This window comes from Marmota monax, unplaced genomic scaffold, assembly GCF_021218885.2.
Source record: "Marmota monax isolate L192 unplaced genomic scaffold, Marmota_monax_Labrador192_F-V1.1 WCK01_AAM20220418_F8-fsc00800, whole genome shotgun sequence".
NCBI lineage: Eukaryota > Metazoa > Chordata > Mammalia > Rodentia > Sciuridae > Marmota > Marmota monax.
This window is the reverse complement of record NW_026692946.1, coordinates 91,272-110,064: the sequence shown is the minus strand read 5'-3', so window position 1 is coordinate 110,064 and position 18,793 is coordinate 91,272. Positions and strand designations below refer to the sequence as shown.

The following is an 18,793-nucleotide window of genomic DNA, read 5'->3' as shown; positions in this document are numbered from 1 at the left end:
AAATCAAGAAATGTATGAGGGGAGAATAATGATTTGATTTATAATCTCTTGATTCTTCTTGTTTAGTATAAAATTACAGTGATCTGATCATGGCTTTCTAATGTACAAAATTTTCTGCAAAATAAGTTTTTGACCTAGAGGAATAATAGAGAAGAATAAATACTAAGGAGGTATCATGATGAGATCAGTCAGGAAACCTGACTGGTTGGTTAGAAGGCATAAAATCAATGATTCTGAAAGAGTAGCATTTTTGATATGAATGATAAGAAGAATTTGTATAACATGGAAATTTAAATAATAGCATTTATAAGTAAAACTTACAACCAAAGACTTGCTTCTTCCTAAATTTTATAAATTTATAATTTTATTATGTGTCCAATTATCTCCAATATAAATAACCCAAAATACCCTGCAAATAGTACAATGTAGAAAAGATGCCTTGGGTGAACACTAACTTACATGCGAACTGTTTTTCCATATACTTATAATAATACTATATCAGAGTAATTAAGCTTGAATTTCTTAATGTTAAGGAGACAGTATGACATCACATATAATAATTTATATTGTACCTTAATTTTCAAGTTATTTGTGTATATAAATTAGTATAGTTCCTCTTTAGTATTTGAGTTACAAACCTTTTTAATATCGACTACATACCCCTCATCACATTTATAAACAACTTTTGCACCATATTCAAATTTATTTCCAACTTCAAGATGAAAAGAACCAAATGGAGTATCCCCAGGATGTCCACAGGGCTTCTCTAAAATTAAAATATATATATATATATATATATATTAGTATGTTATACAGGGAACACATTTTATGTAGGAGTTGATGGACAAAGATATTTGGCATTTAATTAGAGGATAATTCTGAATATAAGGAAAATTGAAAATAACAAAGCTATTATTTTATAATTGAATGTATTTTTGAATTTTGTTGGATTACTGTCCTCTTTTTAAAAATAATCATGTATTGTTTTGTATTAAAATGATAAGAATGATATAATTCAACCAGTATTGTTACAATATCAAGTATTAAGCATTTTTACAACTAAAAGATTTCATAAGTTTCACCAAAAAAGTGAAGTACTCAGGGCTGGGGTTGTGGCTCAGTGGTAGAGTGTTCACCTAGCATGCATGAGGCACTTGGTTCAATCCTCAGCACCACATAAATGTTAAATAAAAATATTGTGTCCACCTAAGACTTAAGAATAAATATTGTTTAAAAAAGCGAAGTACTTACTCTGACATATCCTGGCTGGATTAAGAGCCACCCATTCTCCATTTCTGCATGCCCTTTTGATGGTGCCAAGGGTTCTGTAGCCAGGGTGGCATTTGTAGGTAGCCTGAGTACCCTCTGTATAAGGCTGGTCAGGCCAGGAACCTAACAGAATTTCTGTATCTCCTATTGGAGGAGGTCCCTGGCAATCTGCAAATAATAAAAGCAAACATATGGTGTGTTGGGGTTAGCTTTGCTTTTAAAAATACCTATATGGTTACTGATCCATCCCTTGTGGGAATGTGTGTCATGGGTTTGTTGTGATGTGTCCCCAAAAGCTCACTTATAAGATAATGCAAGAAAGTTTAGAAGAGAAATGAATGGGTTATGATAGCTTTAACCCAATCAGTGAATTTATCTGTTGATGGGGGGATGGGGATTAACTGAGTGGTAGATAAAGGTGAGTAGGGTGTGGCTGGAGGAGATGTGTCATTAGAGTATATATTTTGTACATGGCCAGTGGAGTCTCTCTCTCTGCCTTCTGATCATCATATGAGCAGCTTCCCTCTGCCACACTCTTTCCCCCTGATGTTTCATCTCACCTCCAGCCCTGAGGAATGGAGCTGCCTATCTATGAACTGAGACTTCTGAAACTGTGAGCCCTCAGATAAATTTTTCCTCCTCTACAATTGTTCTGGTCAGATCTTTTAATCACAGCAACAGAAAGCTGACTAGAACAGTGTGCATGTAAAACAGTGTGTGTGTGTGTGTGTGTGTGTTTAAAAGTAAATTGTGGGATTGAGAGAATTAAATGAAATAAATCCAAGTGAAAAAGCCCTATTTCATGCAAACATATGGTCTTTGGCTATTTCTTACCTTGTTTTGACTGCCAGCTCTGGATATAGATTGATGATCAGAATTTGAATAAATAGAGGAATGGTAATGAAGAAAGGAAGAACCAGATGAACTTTGAGAGATTACGTCTAGCATAAAATTTTCTGAAACTTGTTTAGAATCAGAGTTCCCTGGTGAAGCTTTGGACTGAAATTTCCCATATTCTCAGACAAAAAGTTCCAACAGGAAAAGTGTCCTGCTTTAAGTAAACAGTTAGTATCTTTATTAACATATTTGCTATATTTGAAAATCACTCAGGATCAAATTTTCAAACAGGAGTCAAAGCATCAAAGAAGCAGATAAATTTATCAGTCTTTTGGGATAGAGGAACAAGATTCTAACCATGTTCTCAATTGAAAATATATGAGCGTGCACACACACACACACACACACACAGTCCTCTCTTTGCATCAAAAGAAAGAAAACACTCTTGTTGGTGGGAATAATTATATAAACTTAAGTCATAACATTCCATCTCTTCAAATGAAAATTAAAGCATACATGAAAGGAGAAAAAGTATGTCCAGGAAGAGAAAATAAAGTTAGTATATAGCAGACAATTAGCTCCTGAAGCTACAATGCTATCAATATCTTTAAAATAACTCTTTTAAGTATGTATATAAAGAAGACGTAAATGAGTAAAAATAAAAAGATACCCAAAACAAAATGACTCTAAAAATCATGTGTTATTCTGAAACTACAGAAAAATATGTGAAATAATGTCTTATGAGTCATGTGGACACAGAGGGAAATATATTAAACTTGAAGAAAGTCTAATGTAGAAATGCCACAAGTGAAATACAGAAAGGCTAAAGTGCATAAACAAGAACAAATCAAACAGAGTAAAAACAAAATGTGTCATGTAGAGTTAAGTGACACAACATATGAATAACTGGAGTTTCAAAGGAGGGAGAATTGACAAAAGTAATAACTGAAAAATTAATAACTCAAAGGTACCTAAAATTGATTAGAGAAATCAAAACACAAATGTAAATCTTGGCAAACTCCCTGAGTATATACACAAAGGAAACCTATATTCAGGCTCTGATAAAACACACACACCAAAAAACAAAAGCAAAATACCTTAAACACATACAGAAAGAAAATTATTTTGATAACACTAAAATAACAACTGAGTCTATAATAGTAAATGTTGAAGCATGAAATCATTGTCTTACATTTCTAAAATTAGGTGCTTAAAATTTCATTTCTAAAATTAGTTAGGCACTTAAAATTATATGTTAACTGAGAATTCGCAAAGAAAAACTTATTTTAGGCTCACCAACTCAGGTTTAGTCCTTAAAACTATAAACTGAGAATAAATTCTTTCTTTGTTAAGTAACTGTTGTCAGGTACTTTGGTCACAGAGATGAAAAGCTGACTAACATACAAATTGATACTGAAAAGTAGGGTTGTTGCTGTGAGTAATCTGACCATGTAGTTCAGAAGCATTTTGAACTGGTTTGTGGCAGGAGTTTGATAAGTTTGGAGATGCAGGCTGGAGAAAACTTAGAATGTTAAAAGCAAAGCTTATTAGGTAATTCTGATGGGAGCTGAGAAGACCAGAATGTTGATAACAATATGAACAGTAAAAAGTCTATGCTCATGAGGTTGCAGATGGTAATGAGGACTCTTAGGAAGTGGATTAGAGACAAGTCACATTAGATACAGTCACATGACAGCAAAGAACTTGTCTGCAATTTGCCCATGACCTGAAACTTTGAGTCTCAATCTATGGTTGATGGACTAATTGATCTGGGGGAGGAAATTTCAAGGCAGCACAAATTCAGAAAGTTGCATGAGTATTGCTGGTGGTTCTTAATCCAAGTTTACTATGATAATGAGAAGCAAAAAAAAAATTAAATTAAAAAAAAAAAAACAAGAAAGATTCAAAAAGCTTTTCAGTTTTGCCAAAAAAGTAAAAGTAAAATTGGGGCCAAGAAGATGTGGTTGCTGAAGAGATTACCACCACTAAAGAGAAGCTAAGTATTTTGTACAGAGATACAAGGAAAGATTCTTTGAGGGCATCTTAGAAAACTACACCCATAGAAGTCTTAAGAGTATAAAATAAAAATTCATTTGAAAAGAGATCATAGGAGCACCCTGCCTCCATAAGAGGGATCTATGAAGTTGCTTCCCCAGGATTCCTTATATAATGTTCAGTTGTCTAGATTCAAGGGCCCCTGCAACCATAGTCAAGGAGCCCAGCTATTCCTTGAACTGGCAGCAAAAGTTGGCATCATTTATGTGGTGCCACTGTTCAAGAATGTAGGATTCTGGAGTTGGGGATCATGGAGGCCTCCACTGAGGTTTCAAAGGAAGGCCTGGGAGGCCAGGAAAAGTGCAGGAGAGTCAGAATCCTTTCAGGTAACCCCTGAGACAGAAATGCATTAAAATGTGAGAATGAAGCTGCAGCTGCAGTAGAGACCTCAGGAATTAAGAGATTCTAGTAACATGGAACATCTGCCAAGGAAAGCTGTAGGAAGCAATGGGCAGAGCCATCTAAAAGAGAAGCCATGTTGGTTGCAGCCCACAAGGCCAAAGGTGTGGGGCACCAAAGCAAAGGGATTCACATCTTACCACAATCTATGTAAGAGAATACACATTCTCTTAAATCTTCTTTAACTGAACACTATATGTGACACTCTGTCAGTTGTTTAACTCACTATTATTTTTGTGCCATTAACCTACTATCAGAATTGCTTATTTTATCAATATTTTCATTTTTTCTTTTATTTTTTGAAAAATTGATAGATTAAAACCAAAATTACACCTAATAACAGTTCACTATGTGGTATATCCCTGTTTGTATAGTCTGTGCAATGTTTAAGTCAAGCTAAACATCTATCTTCTCAATGATCTATCATTTCTTCATGGTGAAAACATCTATTTAATTGATACTTATTTGCACATATTTATAGGGTCTTTGTGATGTTTTAATACATGTATACTTTGCACAGTGTCCAAATCAGGGCAAATATCTTTCTCCTCAAACAATTATTTCTTTGCAGTTAGAACATTCAAAATCCTTTCTCTAGCTCTTGAAATACACAGTACATTATCATAATTAATACTCATCCTATATACAATGAAAACTTAATGTTTTAAACACTATGATTAAATATCAAAAATATAAAGTTTAATAAATAAAACAAACTTCAAAAACAACATATATATTAGAGTATTTTAAAATTAAAAAAACCTATGCAAAATTAAACAACTGAATAATTACATTCTCCTTTTCAGTAAGAAAAGCACCAATACTACCAAAAATCAAATGTTAAAATGAAAAAAAAAATTTCATTATCTTAAGAACAGTCATTAACATGACCATTACTTGTTAGGTTTATTAGGTAAAAGTAATAAAAGTGATGAAAGTCAAATTAAACCCTGAATGGGTTCACCCTTATGAAGCTAGCATTAGACAGGCAGTCAACATAGATAGGTAAATCAAGTCAGGTTGGATCAAGGAGGCCAATTTGAAGTTGGAGTCTGCCCCCCAGGGACTTCAGAGCCCTTCTTCCACCCTTATCATGATAACCTGACCTGTTTCAACCTGTTGCTAAGGTAATCTGTCCCAGGAATTGTCCCTCCCTACAGGGAGTTGTAAAAGCTGTTAATTAATGTATCCTGGGCTGCTTCATCTGGCCAACCCCCCTGTCCATCTGCTTCTCACCTTTTGGTCATTCCACCTGAGCATCTCCTGGGCATAGTCACATACACAGAAAGGAGAGAGATAAAGGGAAGAGAGCAGGAGAACAAAGGAAGCCTAAGACATTAAAAAAAAAAAAAAAAAAAAAAAGGCAGAATACCCTCACTTCTTAAGATACCAGGATACCAGCCACGGCCTCCTTTCCCCTCCTGGGAGAAGTCTATGTTACCCCTTTCTAAATAAACCCTGCTTTATATGCTTGCCTCAGTGTGCTTCTCTAATGTTATACTTCAATGTGTGAGGAAGCAGGATTCCTCTTGGGTAACTGGTGGTATCACTGGTATGAATGCCTAGCTTCATTTTAAAGAATACACAGAAAACCAAAGAAAAGAATGAAATCTTAAACTGGCCAAAGAAAAAGTCAGATTCATTTAATGGCAGTTAATGGTTAGACTTACAGCAGACTTCTCAATAGCAGTAACAAGCTAGAAGATATTAAAAGATATTTTTAATTCGGAGAAAGCTGTAATTACCAATCTAGAATTCTACATACAGAAATAATTTTTCAAAAATGAAAATTTGATCAATAAAATTTGAGAAAATTGCCTCCATAAATTCACATTAATAAAACAAAAACAAATGAACTAAAAGATATACTTCAGGAAAAGGAAAATGCCCCTGGATATAGGGTCTATGATAAAAGAAGAAATGAAGAGCCAAGAAAATGATATACACAGGAGTAAATTGAAATTAACATTGACTACAAAACAAATATATATATATATATATATATATATATATATATATATATATATACATATATAATCTTATACTGTTTAAATACACAAGTGTGCATACACACACATATATAAACTACATGACAATGGTGTATAAACTGAGAAAAGAGAATTGATGTCTTATAAGCTCTCAGTGTTGAGAAGAGTGGAAAGGTATTAACTAGATGTGATAGTTTTCTTTTTTTATTTTATGTTTTACACAAATGGAGCACAACTTTTCATTTCTGTGGTTGTACATGATATAGGGTTACACCATTCGTGCACTCATACTCATACATAGGCATAATAATTGATAGATGAAAATGGCTGGGCCTCCATCTTTTGGTATTTGATCAAACACTAATCTATGTGCTGCTAGGAGGGCATGCAATAAATCTATTGACTTTACTCCAGGTGATTATTCAAGGTAAAAATTCTGGAAGGAATTTTACTTGGACAGCAGTTGCCTTCCTGTGAGTTCCAGTCTGCTTGTGACCTTCTCTTTCTGACTTCTCACCATGTAGATTTCAGACTTGCTTAGATTGTTCCCAAAATTTCCTAAGCAACTAGGAAGAATCTCTTATTTTAAGAGCTAAATAGATAAATGGGTATATTGATCAACTGATTGACATTTACATAATCTTCTGCTGTCTGAGTGATAAATTAGCATCAGACTCTGTTAACAAGGCTCGTGCTATGATATCCATGTTTGTTGCTTCCCCAACATTCGTGTTTAAACCTAATCACCAATGTGTTGGTATTAGGAGGTGGGGTTTGGGGAGGTAATTAGATTGTGAAATTGGAGCTCTCATGAAGGGGATTAGAGCTATGTTAAAAGAAGCTTTAGAGTGGTTTTACAAAGGAGGCTGCCCTGTCCATTCCACTGTGTGAGGACACAAGTAGAAGGTGCTGCCTATGTACCAGCAGGTGCCCTCAGTTGATCCTCTGCTGCACCTTCTCACACATCCCAGCCTTCAGAACTGTCAAAAATAAACATGTGTTGTTTTTATAAACTGCCCAGTTAATGATGGTGTGCTATAGCAGTCCAAATGAATTAAGACAACTAGTTAATTGGCAAAGTTATAGAAGCAGAATTGAGATGAAATTTTTAACCTACTTTAAGGGAAATATTAAATCATGAAAATTAACCAATTCAGAAGGCAACAAGATTGTAAAGAGGAATCAAATACAGTATAAGGGATTAAGCTAAAGGGTTAGATTTTAACTGCAACACATCAGTAATTTTATGACACAGAAATGGATTGAATGTTTCAATCCATTTGTACATATGGCTATCCATATGTAGAAGAATGAAACTAGACTTTTATCTCTCATACTGCACAAAAATCAACTCAACATGGATCAAAGACCTAGGAATTAGACCAGAAACTATGCAACTCCTAGAAGAAAATGTAGGATCATCACTCCAACTCAACAGCCTACCTAACACTCAGGAAATAATGCCAACAGTTAATAAATGGGATGGTATCAAATTAAAAATCTTCTGCACAGCAAAGGAAGCAATTAAGAATGTGAAGAGAGAACCTACAGAATGGGAGAAAATCTTTATTAATGACTATTCTGACATAGGTTAATATCTAGGATATATAAAGAACTCGAAAAACCTTACACCAAAAAAAAAATCAAATAACCCAATTACTAAAAGGGCAAACAAATTAAACACAAATTTCTCAAAAGAAGACATACAAATACATATGAAAAACATGTTCCATATCATTAGCAATCAAGGAAATGAAAATCAAAACTACACTGAGATTTCATCTCACAACAGTCAGAATGGCTGTCATCAAGAATACCAATAATTCTGGGAGCAGTGGCACATGCCTTTAATCCCAGAGACTCAGGAGACTGAGACAGGAGAATCTCAAGTTCAAAGCCAGCCTCAGCAATTTAGGAAGGCCCTAAGCAACTCAGCGAGACCCTGACTCTAAATAAAATATAAAAAAGGGCTGGAGATATGGTTCAGTGGTTAAATGCCCCTGGTATCAGTCCCCAGTACACACACAAAAAAAGTCTAAAATAAAATGTGAAGCACTGGGCTGGGGATGTGGCTCAAGCGGTAGCACGCTCGCCTGGCATGCGTGCGGCCCGGGTTCGATCCTCAGCACCACATACAAACAAAGATGTTGTGTCCGCCAAAAACTAAGAAAAAAATAAATATTAAAAAATTCTCTCTCTCTCTCTCTAAAAAAAAATGTGAAGCACCTAGTAAAAAGTACACACACACACACACACAAACATATATAAAATCTTAAGAGTGTATATATTTCAAAATTTCTGTTGGAGACAGTGTGTACCTATTAATAATTGATGAGAACAAAGCAAGAAAAATTCTTAAGGATATTTTGAAAAACTTACAAAACAAAAGACTTACTTTATATACAAAGAACACTGTACCCAACAATATTTAAAAAAAAAAACACCATAAAATATTTATGAAAATAAATTACATTAGATGATAATAATGCAAGTTCTGATAAATTTCAATCAAAATCAAAATATATTCTTGTTCCCCCATGTTATAAGAAAAAAACCCAAGAAAATTGCAATAAAAAAATAATTGGTTTACAAATACATAAAATCTTCTATAGGTCAATGAGGAAATCAATAAGAATTAGAAAATATTTGAAGTGAACAATAACCAAAATTGTACACAAACATTTAGTAAAATAAATGAAAATACAGGAAGGAGGTAAAACTTAAGGAAGTGAGAATTCTCAAAAAGCTAGAAAAATTGCTGTGTAGAAAGAAATTAGTAAATAATAGTAAAAAGAGCAGAAATAATAAAATGAAAAAAATACACAATATATAAAGTATTAAAGAAACTAAAAGCTAGTTTGGGGACAAAACAAAATTAATGCAATCCTGACAAGACTAATCAAGAGTAAAGGGAGGGGGCACAAATAATCATCATTAGGAATAAAACAGAATGATTAGAATTATTTGTAATAGATTATTATGTTCATATTTTATTTACTTATATGTATTATATTTTACAATAAAATATGAAAGAAAAATCTACATATTATTCTTATTTGTAATATTAATTATATGATATACAAAATAAAAACAAAGTTAATAAATACGGGGTTTGGGGGTAGGAAGGATAGCAGAATGAATCAGACATTATTGCCCTATGTACACATATGACTATATGACCAGTGGGATTCTACATCATGTACAACCAGAAGGATGAGAAATTATACTCCATCTATGTGTGATGTGTTAGGGTGCATTTTACTGTCATGTATAACTAATTAAAACAAAAGTAAATAAAGTCAAATGAAAAAATAAATATGCTCGTTATTGATTTTAATTGTTAATGCTTTTAAGACTGTGTGCTATTAAGATACAATAACAGTGATATTAGAAACATTGTATATTAGTTTTAAAAATGGTAAATTTTAAGATATTATGATACATATTTGTTAGATTATTATTTCAATTGTCAAACTTCTTTTATTACTTGGTTTTATAAATAATAGTAATTATTTAACTTTCTGTTCTAGAATTTCTTTTTAAAAAGTAAGGGGAAAGTGTCTGGGGTTGTGGTTCAGCGGTAGAGCACTGCCTGGCACGTGTAAGGCACTGGGTTTTGATCATCAGCACCACATAAAAATAAATAAATAAAAAGGTATTATGTCCATCTACAACTAAAAATATTTTTTTAAAAAAAAGAGGGGGGGGGGAAGACAACCAACTGCACCAAGTCCTACCATAGACATATTCAGGCAAAAATGTTTTACATTTCATTAAAAAAATACTCCTGTGAAATTACATTTTGTGAAAAAATAAAATATCTGTGTAGGCTGTAATATTCATTGATTTTCCTCAGAAGATTTTGCAAAATATTTTAACATTAGTGTTAGTGAAGTTAACGTGAGCTTTGAGATTCATAATTTAAAGGAACAAAATCTCCACTAGGTGGTGCCAATATCCCATTACAAAACACCACCACTCTCCATCCTTCACCACTACCACAGAAGCCTGATGTTTTTGTGTTGATATTGAAATTTCACGTCTAGGTTGCTACATAGAGAATTTCTCTTTAGTTATAGGTTGGACTGTGTGTCTTTAACTTTCAAAATTCAGATCAATTTTGTGTTGTTCCAGTTACTGGGAAAATACATTACTTAAATTTCAAATGTAGTTCCCAACATTGTAAGTAGAGACTATTTTCCATGACCTTAAGATTTTGATGAATCCAGTTCCTTTGCTTTTATTAAGTTAATGGGACAAAGTGATGCAAAGTTTCCTATCAATTTATTTGATTAAAATCACTTTTATTAAAGGAATATCTCTACCCAAAATGTAGTTCATCTGCAAAGACTTTGGCCCAGAGGCCAATAATTTTTTTCTGCTTATCATTCCAATTTCAAAAAATATGTTTATACTTCTAATACTTGATCTTTCAAATTTAGTTACTTTTAATAAGATATAAAGTATAAGGCCATATCTCTTCCTACCAACTCCTCAAAACCTTACTCCGTGTATAGGTGTTTATCAGACCTAAGGAATTCTTACACAATTACCTTTTTGTTTTCTTCTTCTTTTTTTAACCACAAATAATTTTTAACACTCCAGTGCTTTCTTTCACAATTTTAAGTGACATCAATGGATTTTGTAAGAAAAAAAATTATCATCCCTTCTCCATTTCTCCACATTATGTAACTGACCAGCCATAACTTGTCTCTAGGCCTCAGTTCTTCTATTATTCAGGCCATTCTGTACAAACCACAAGTGATTTTTGCAAATCTGATCACATCACTCCTGTGATTAAAATTCTTCTCAGACATCTCATTTTTACTAAGGAATCTTCATTCCTTACCTCCACCTGGACGGAAACACATTATCTGGATCTTGCCATTCTCTCTGGTCTCTTCTCAGAAGTGTTCCATTCATTAACTGGGACAGATCTACCCTGGTTTGTTTATAATTTGTCAAGCATTTCAAAATTGGTCTCTCTTTAGTTTTCTTTCTTTCTTTTTTAAAGATTTTTTTTCTCTAGTTGTTTCTTCCTCTAGAATATTTGTACTACAGATTTTTGATGACTGGCTTTGCTTCATTCTTCAAACCTCTATTCAAATGCTGCTTGCTCAAAGCCATCCAGTTTTTACTAGTCGGTCCCCAAGTCTAGCTCATCTAATGTTGCCACACAGTTCCACCCCAAGTCCTTTCCTTTGGCCCTTGTTTCCTTCATAACTTCATTTATAATTCAGTCTATCACTGTCAAAGTATAAACTAACTGAAATTGAGGACTGTCTCTGTTTGTATGATAGAATAATTTTCAATAATATTTAATGTCTTGTCTTGTCAAATACATCCTGTCTATTTTTGTTCTAATCCCCAATACATGGAATTTTTATTACCAACTTATGTCTTAGCAAAAATAGTTCAAGTAATAATTCATCATATTGAGTTATAACAATAGTAAAGCATTTCTTATGTTAGGATGTTTATTTGCCTGAATCAACAAAAACTATATGTTTAAGCTTAATTAAAACCTTCTCAAAAATTTCTAATTAAGCAATAAAAGTTATTTTGCTCCAAATAATCAATGTACGTACAAAATTTTCTTGAATTAAATTGGCAGTTCTTAAAGAAAATTGAGCAGCGACTTATTAAATAGGCAGCATAAAAATATTTTCCAAAGTGTGAAAATATTTTTTTATGCTTGGTTTATCTTAAACTTTAAAAAATTTCCATGTTATGCTTTCATTTCCAGATTAATAAGTAAAGTCAGTGTTCTTATATCCAAGTATCTATTTGGATTTAAACAACAAATATTTCACCCTATGCATTTAATCATCATTTACCTTTTATTTTTACATTCAAATTTAAGAGAATGGTATTATTTTCTATCTTTGAAATTTTTATTGTTCAATTATTATTATAGATAATAGTGAGATTCAGAAAACTTTACTTAAATTTTTACCATTTTTTTGTACATTTGCTCTATTTTTCTAAAATCACTTTTTTTTTGGGGGGGAGAGTACAGTAGGAGATATTTTTAAATAACTTAGATTATGGTAGAATACACTAAAAACCCAAACTACAAATCAATTTAGAAAAAAATAAGGCAAGTGAACAAAATGGAAATGGAAAAAAGCAGATATTCTGCATCAAATTTCTTTCCTATCTTCTCATGGATATACATGAATATACTTTATATGCATATATATATGATCTGATCCAAATAGCTTCTAAAAATGTTATTCAAATTATAAGTATCATGAGAAGAAAGATAATTGGGAAAAGTGGTGTAAAGAAAATATCAGTGGCAGTAGGAAGTTTTTTAAAAAATAAACTCTAAAAAAGGAATAGAATTTATGTTGCACTTAATAATAAGCTTTCAAAAATAAAATTATATTTTTTTATATTTAAAGACATGATTGCACAATTTCTGTGTAACATTTTTTAATAGTGAAAAAGAATATGACGATTATTCCAGGGTGGAGCTGGAGTTGTAGCTCAGTGGTGAAGAGATTGCCTAAGGTATGTGAGGCTCTGGGTTTGATCCTCAGCACCACATAAAAAGTAAATAAATAAAATAAAGGTATTGTGTGCATCTACAACTAAAAAAAATTATTAAAAAAAAGATTGTCCCAGGATCATAAAAAGAGAATGGAAAAACAGGTAACAGCCATAAGAAACTGGGTAGAATAATAGGTATGCCATAATTAGGTTGAAATACATTATTATCAGAAAACAGCTTGAAATGGTGTGGGGAGAGGAGGCATAATTGCAAAAAAGGAAAAGTGGTAGACTGAAGAAAAAGAGACTTAGTGGATAAAAACCAATCAATTTTAACTTTAGATCAGACTTTAGTAACCAAAGGCCAAAAATGAAAACTGTTTACTGACCTGTTTTTGAACTTACATGTAGAAAATTACTTCTCCCTTAGAATTATGTCAGTTTCCAATGTGTAAATATTTAGTTTCAGTTTAAAATTGTATGCAGGAAGGGCAGCATATGCTTTGCCAGAATATGCCTAAATTTACAGTGAACAAGACCCGCCTTACTACACCTCTCACTTTCCCACCATCTCTGAGGATGATGTCTACCCCTGGTCACTCTCTGTAGTGCTTCATCCCTCTACCTGGAAGCACCTGGTGTTCAAGAATTACTCTGTCCTGTTCTTATTCTTGGTACCATCCATTTCTACCTTCCCCTACTAAAATGGTTATAACATTTCCAGGTTATAATAATTCACAGGACATATGGAGGATAATTAAAGTATTGATTCAGAGTGTTTGTCATTCCATGTAAATTACAGAATGGTTGAATTTATGACAACATCAACTTGCAAAGTATTTCAGGAGAAGAAAAGATATTAAAGACAACTGAGATATTGCATGGGATTACACTTTGTATTCTCATCATATAGGTAAAAATCCATATACCTATCTCTGATTATGTGGAGTTTGGACGAAATGGGGGATTTTATTTGTCACACTGAAATTAAAACAATTTGAGATAATATACTATCACTTTTTTGGATAAGAAAATGACATGTAACACTTATATGTATATCTTTATTAAGAACAATTTTTATTGATGTGTATTTAGTTTTTATATGATATATAATATCAGTTTTTTACATTAGGGTTAACTCAAATTTTAAAATATCTTACACCTGAAACAATGTATTTTGTAACAAAACAAATTCTCCTTTTCTTGACTGAAATGGAACCTCTCAATCTTTATAAGATCTTTCTAGGCCTCAAAGAACATTTTTGCCCTCTAAACCTCCAGGATCAGAAAACGCATATATCCAAAAACACCATAAGCCAGCGCATATTTCAGTTGGACATAGTTCAGTATAGTTTTAATCTGTTTACTTTAATGATCTTGTAATTTGGGGGTTATGGCCTAATTACAAATAGTATTCAATTGTTAGATCCTAAATTTTCAAGATCTACTGGAAAAGCTTGGTCATAATACATTCAATAAAACTGAAACTCTGGTTTGATTAAGGAACTCTGTCTTGTAAGTCCCACCCAATTCTCAGTAACCTGTGTTCTCTCCTGGAGCCAAGACCTTTCACAAGAAAAAAGCAACTTATGCTCCTACACAAGGAGGAATGTGAATGCAGATCAAGCACTACATTCAAGGTGCCACTTGGTCCCCAACATAGTAAAAGGGAAGAACAAACAGAAAGCTGAGGTTACACATTTTCCCTGCTATTATTATTCTGTAGGAGTATTGGTTTTCTGAGGAATGTTTACTCTTATCAAGGCAAAAGAAATTTATGAAATGTTTACATTTTGTGTCTAGTGGAGTAGAGCAGATTGTGGTAGTTTTCAAAACTCTTTCAATCTCTCAATTTAGTATTCAGTATTCAATGAAAAAAACAAAAACAGAAGCAAATGTTGAAGTATATATGAATACTTTCAGCAATTAAGGCTATTCTGCTTAGTAAAATTTCTCTGAGGCATAATCGACTGATGAAATCGATGACATTTTCAACTAATTGTTTCAGAGACTTTCTGAAAAGTAAGGAATAAAATAGGAATCCTATGTCCACTGGAAATTCATGAAATTTTTCTTATTGGCTTACTATCTTACATGTGGTCTGATGGCTATTATGAGGCTGACCTTGTTATCTGTTAGGAATACAGCCAGATAAAGAGTTGTTTCTTCTAAAACATGGATGTGCTATTGCTCAATTCACCAGGAGGAACTGATATCACATTTAAACACACATTGAAGAAAAACATAAAATACAAGTGAAACAAGCCAGCTAGAATTGATTATGCAAATGAAGAATTTAAATCACTCTTATTGAATAATCATGTATACTGTGCTGCACTCCATTTTAATAATATTTCAAATTCTACTTTGTAATCATTTAAACAACTCAATTTAACTTGGCCTTAATTCTTCATTTTGAAAAATTATTTAAAAATAAAATAAATCTTCCTTACATAGTAGATGATATCTACATAAAACTTCAGCAAACAGTATGTAATGTAAAACATTAAAAGCATTCCCATAAAATAAGACAGACAAAAACATTTACTTAAGGGAAAAGAAAGTTTGCTACGATTGGTAATATTCACATTCTTTTAGAACATTTTGCAAATGTAATAATACTTTATTTTCAACTTCCAATTATTGAATTTATATGTGCAAGAAACTGATATCTGCCTGGTTCTAAATGTAGCCAAATTATGCTATGTACTTGTATGAATATACCACAATGAATGCACTAATAAAAACATAAAATAAATAAATAAATAAAAAAGCACATACATACATAAAGTTTTTTTTTTTTAATCACTAGATATGAGTAGGGATGTAATTCTGGGAGAGTACTTGCCTTGCACCACATGAAAGGCTTTGAGTTTAATCCCCAGTATTGAGGGGGGGGGAAGTGGTTGGATATAAGGTTTATGAGCTAACAAGCAATAACATATTAGAATATATAACTAAGAAAAAGGGTGGGCTGGGGATGTAGCTCAAGCGGTAGCGTGCTCGCCTGGCATGCGTGGGGCACTGGGTTCGATCCTCAGCACCACATAAAAAATAAAAAGTAAAGATGTGTGTCCACCAAAAACTAAAAAATAAATATTAAAAAATTCTCTCTCTCTCTCTCTCTTTCTCTCTCTCTCTCCCAAATAAGGTACAATATTTTAAAACATATTAACTTTTTAAAGAAAAATTCCTAAAGAACATAACTGAAATAACTTTTCAAATAACTTTAAATAAATTTTAAATAATTTTTTAAAAAAAATTCCTAAAGAACATAACTGAAAAAAAAATCTGAATTTATTTTCTAGATTGGAAAAACCTCAAAGGAGAAAAGTTCTGTAACATTTGCTAATACTCTTCAGGGGCTAGGTACTATATTGTAGGCTCTCAATCAAAATGTTTTGGGTAAGTAAAAAGTTTGGGGAAATTATGAATGATATGTTTTTCAATTGACATTGTAATGTTGCTCAGATACCTATCACATATCTAGTTACCTATCATGAATTACGAAAGCAAACTTCACTGAGGATAAAAATTTTAATCTATTGGTAATTATAGGTAGAATTAAATTTAATTATAGGGACTGGGGTTGAGGCTCAGTGGTAAAGCACTTGCTTCGCACGGATGAGGCACTGGGTTTGATTCTCAGCACCATATAAAAATAAAAATAAATATAAAAATAAATAAATGAAGATATTGTGTCCATCTATGACTAAAAAGATTTTTTTTAATTTAATTATAAATTTAGAATTTGTTTTACTAGTATCAGAAAAAAAAATCCTAGTGCTCACATTTACTAATCCAAAAGACTGCTCTTAGACAACATACCTTATAGATAACCATAGGAAAAAAGAAACTAAAATGAAAAAGTTAAATGTGACAAATATTGTATATTCAATTGCATTTAAAACTGATAGGGTTTTCTCATTTTAATAATACAAGTAATGCTTTTCTACAAGACTTTTAAGATCATGGTAATATCATTTGTAAATTATTATTTTTTAGGAAGAGTTAAAATTATATCTGAAATAAATCTAATCATTATTGATTTGAAGGCTTTCTTTGATTATGTATATATGCACATTATCTCTTACTACTTTCACATAAAGCATATTGATAAAACTTGTAAACAAAAAGAGTAGATTGTATCTTATGTTAATTACATGGGAAATGATCATACCAGATTAGTTTTCAGAAACACTTATTGAAATAGTTTCTTAAATTATACATGAAATAAAATTATGAATAGTCAGGTATGCCATTCGAATAAGGTAATTACATTTTTAGAAAATATTTATTTAGTTGTAGATGAACACACAGTATCTTTATTTGTTTTTATGTGGTGCTGAGGATTGAACCCAGTGCCTCACACATGCAAGGCAAGCACTTTACCACTGAGCTACAGCCCCAGCCCAGGTAATTACATTTTTAATGTATAAAATGTCAAAAGCCAAAAACTGAGCTACAGACTACTAATTAAATCACATTTTCTAGACTAAATTTTAATTATGTGAAAACAACATCAGCAAATGTTTCCTAATACACTTATGAGGAAAAAGCTTTTTTGTTTTCATCTTACCTTCTGCTGTACAAACAGTCCACAATATCAACCAAATAATCTTTGCAGGCAATCTCATGTTTTGAATCTTTTAAGGGCACATTTATTAGCTGAGAGTGCTCACAGGGTCCAGTTCACCTGTGCTAAAAATCACAATCAGGGCAGGAAAGTACTTGCTTCTAAAGGAAGTTGAAAGAGCTTGGGAAATAGGGGTTACTGGATGCTCCACCCATCAGAAACTTTCGCAAAGCAAAGAAGGAGAAAAAAAAAAAAAAAACAAGAAAAAAACCCCCCAAACCTACTAAACCTACTAATCCTAGCATCACCAGAACTTGATCAGGATTCTTACTGCACTCCCACTGAATTCTAATGCTGTGACCTCTCTTTGATTTGTTCTGGTAAATGAAGGCATGTTCTCTATTGGGAACAAGCTCAGGTCTCCTGGAATGTAGAAGCAGCAGGGGGTTATCGCCTCCTGGGATTTCATAAACTCTCCAGTAATCCAACTCTGTTCAGTTCTATTGCATGTAAACCACAGAACAGGAAGTAATGTAATAATGTCTTTTTAAAACCATTTACAGAACTTCAGTTGAGGCAGTGGTTTCTCAATCAACTCCCAGACAACATAAGCAAACAACATAGTCCTATCTGATAAGGGGAGCTTGCTTTACCAGCAATTTGTGAAATCAGTCTTTAAAGACTTTTTAATATGCATGCGTGAAGCAACTGGTTCACTCTGACATAAATGAGTTTAATCATTCAAGAAAAATTGAAATGTTGTTTTTTAAAAAACTTGATAGTGAAGTATAATATGCATAAAGAGAATAAGAGCAAATGATTTGCTTAATATTAATGTAAAAACACACAACCACCATCAAGGTCAAATCACTGAACTTCACTATCTCCCGAATCAATACTGCCTTTCAGTCAGTGCCCCTTGCCCTCTGTCCTCCTGGCCCTCCATATGGGGTGAACACTATCAGGATCTCTAAGAACATGGGATATATTTACCTGGTTTTAGTACTTTATATAAATGGAAAATAAGCTATTTGCTCTTGTGTTTAGTCTTTCACAATGTTTGGGATAGTCAACTGCATTGTTGGATATAGTTACAGATTGTTAATTCTTAATTCTATATAATATCTATTGTTTGAAATATTTACCATTTTTAATTTATTGGTATGTTTGATAA

The 18,793-nt window shown here is 32.5% G+C and overlaps 1 protein-coding gene across 2 annotated transcripts in view; it reads right to left on the bottom strand.

The window, feature by feature from the left end:
* Positions 1–17,858, bottom strand: part of LOC124097599 (complement factor H-related protein 1) — a 52,282-nt gene extending 34,424 nt beyond the window's left edge. The window contains exons 1-3 of one of the 2 annotated variants that reach the window (XM_046452082.2): positions 17,623–17,858; positions 1,252–1,437; positions 661–766 (exon numbers count right to left, since the gene is read on the bottom strand). In XM_046452082.2, the coding sequence (XP_046308038.1) occupies positions 661–766; positions 1,252–1,437; positions 17,623–17,680 (350 nt within the window). In that variant the 5' untranslated portion in view covers positions 17,681–17,858. Of the gene's footprint in view, positions 1–660; positions 767–1,251; positions 1,438–17,622 lie in introns of those variants that run through there. The other variant, XM_046452083.2, reaches the window with a different exon arrangement.
* Positions 17,859–18,793: the final 935 nt, after the last annotated feature.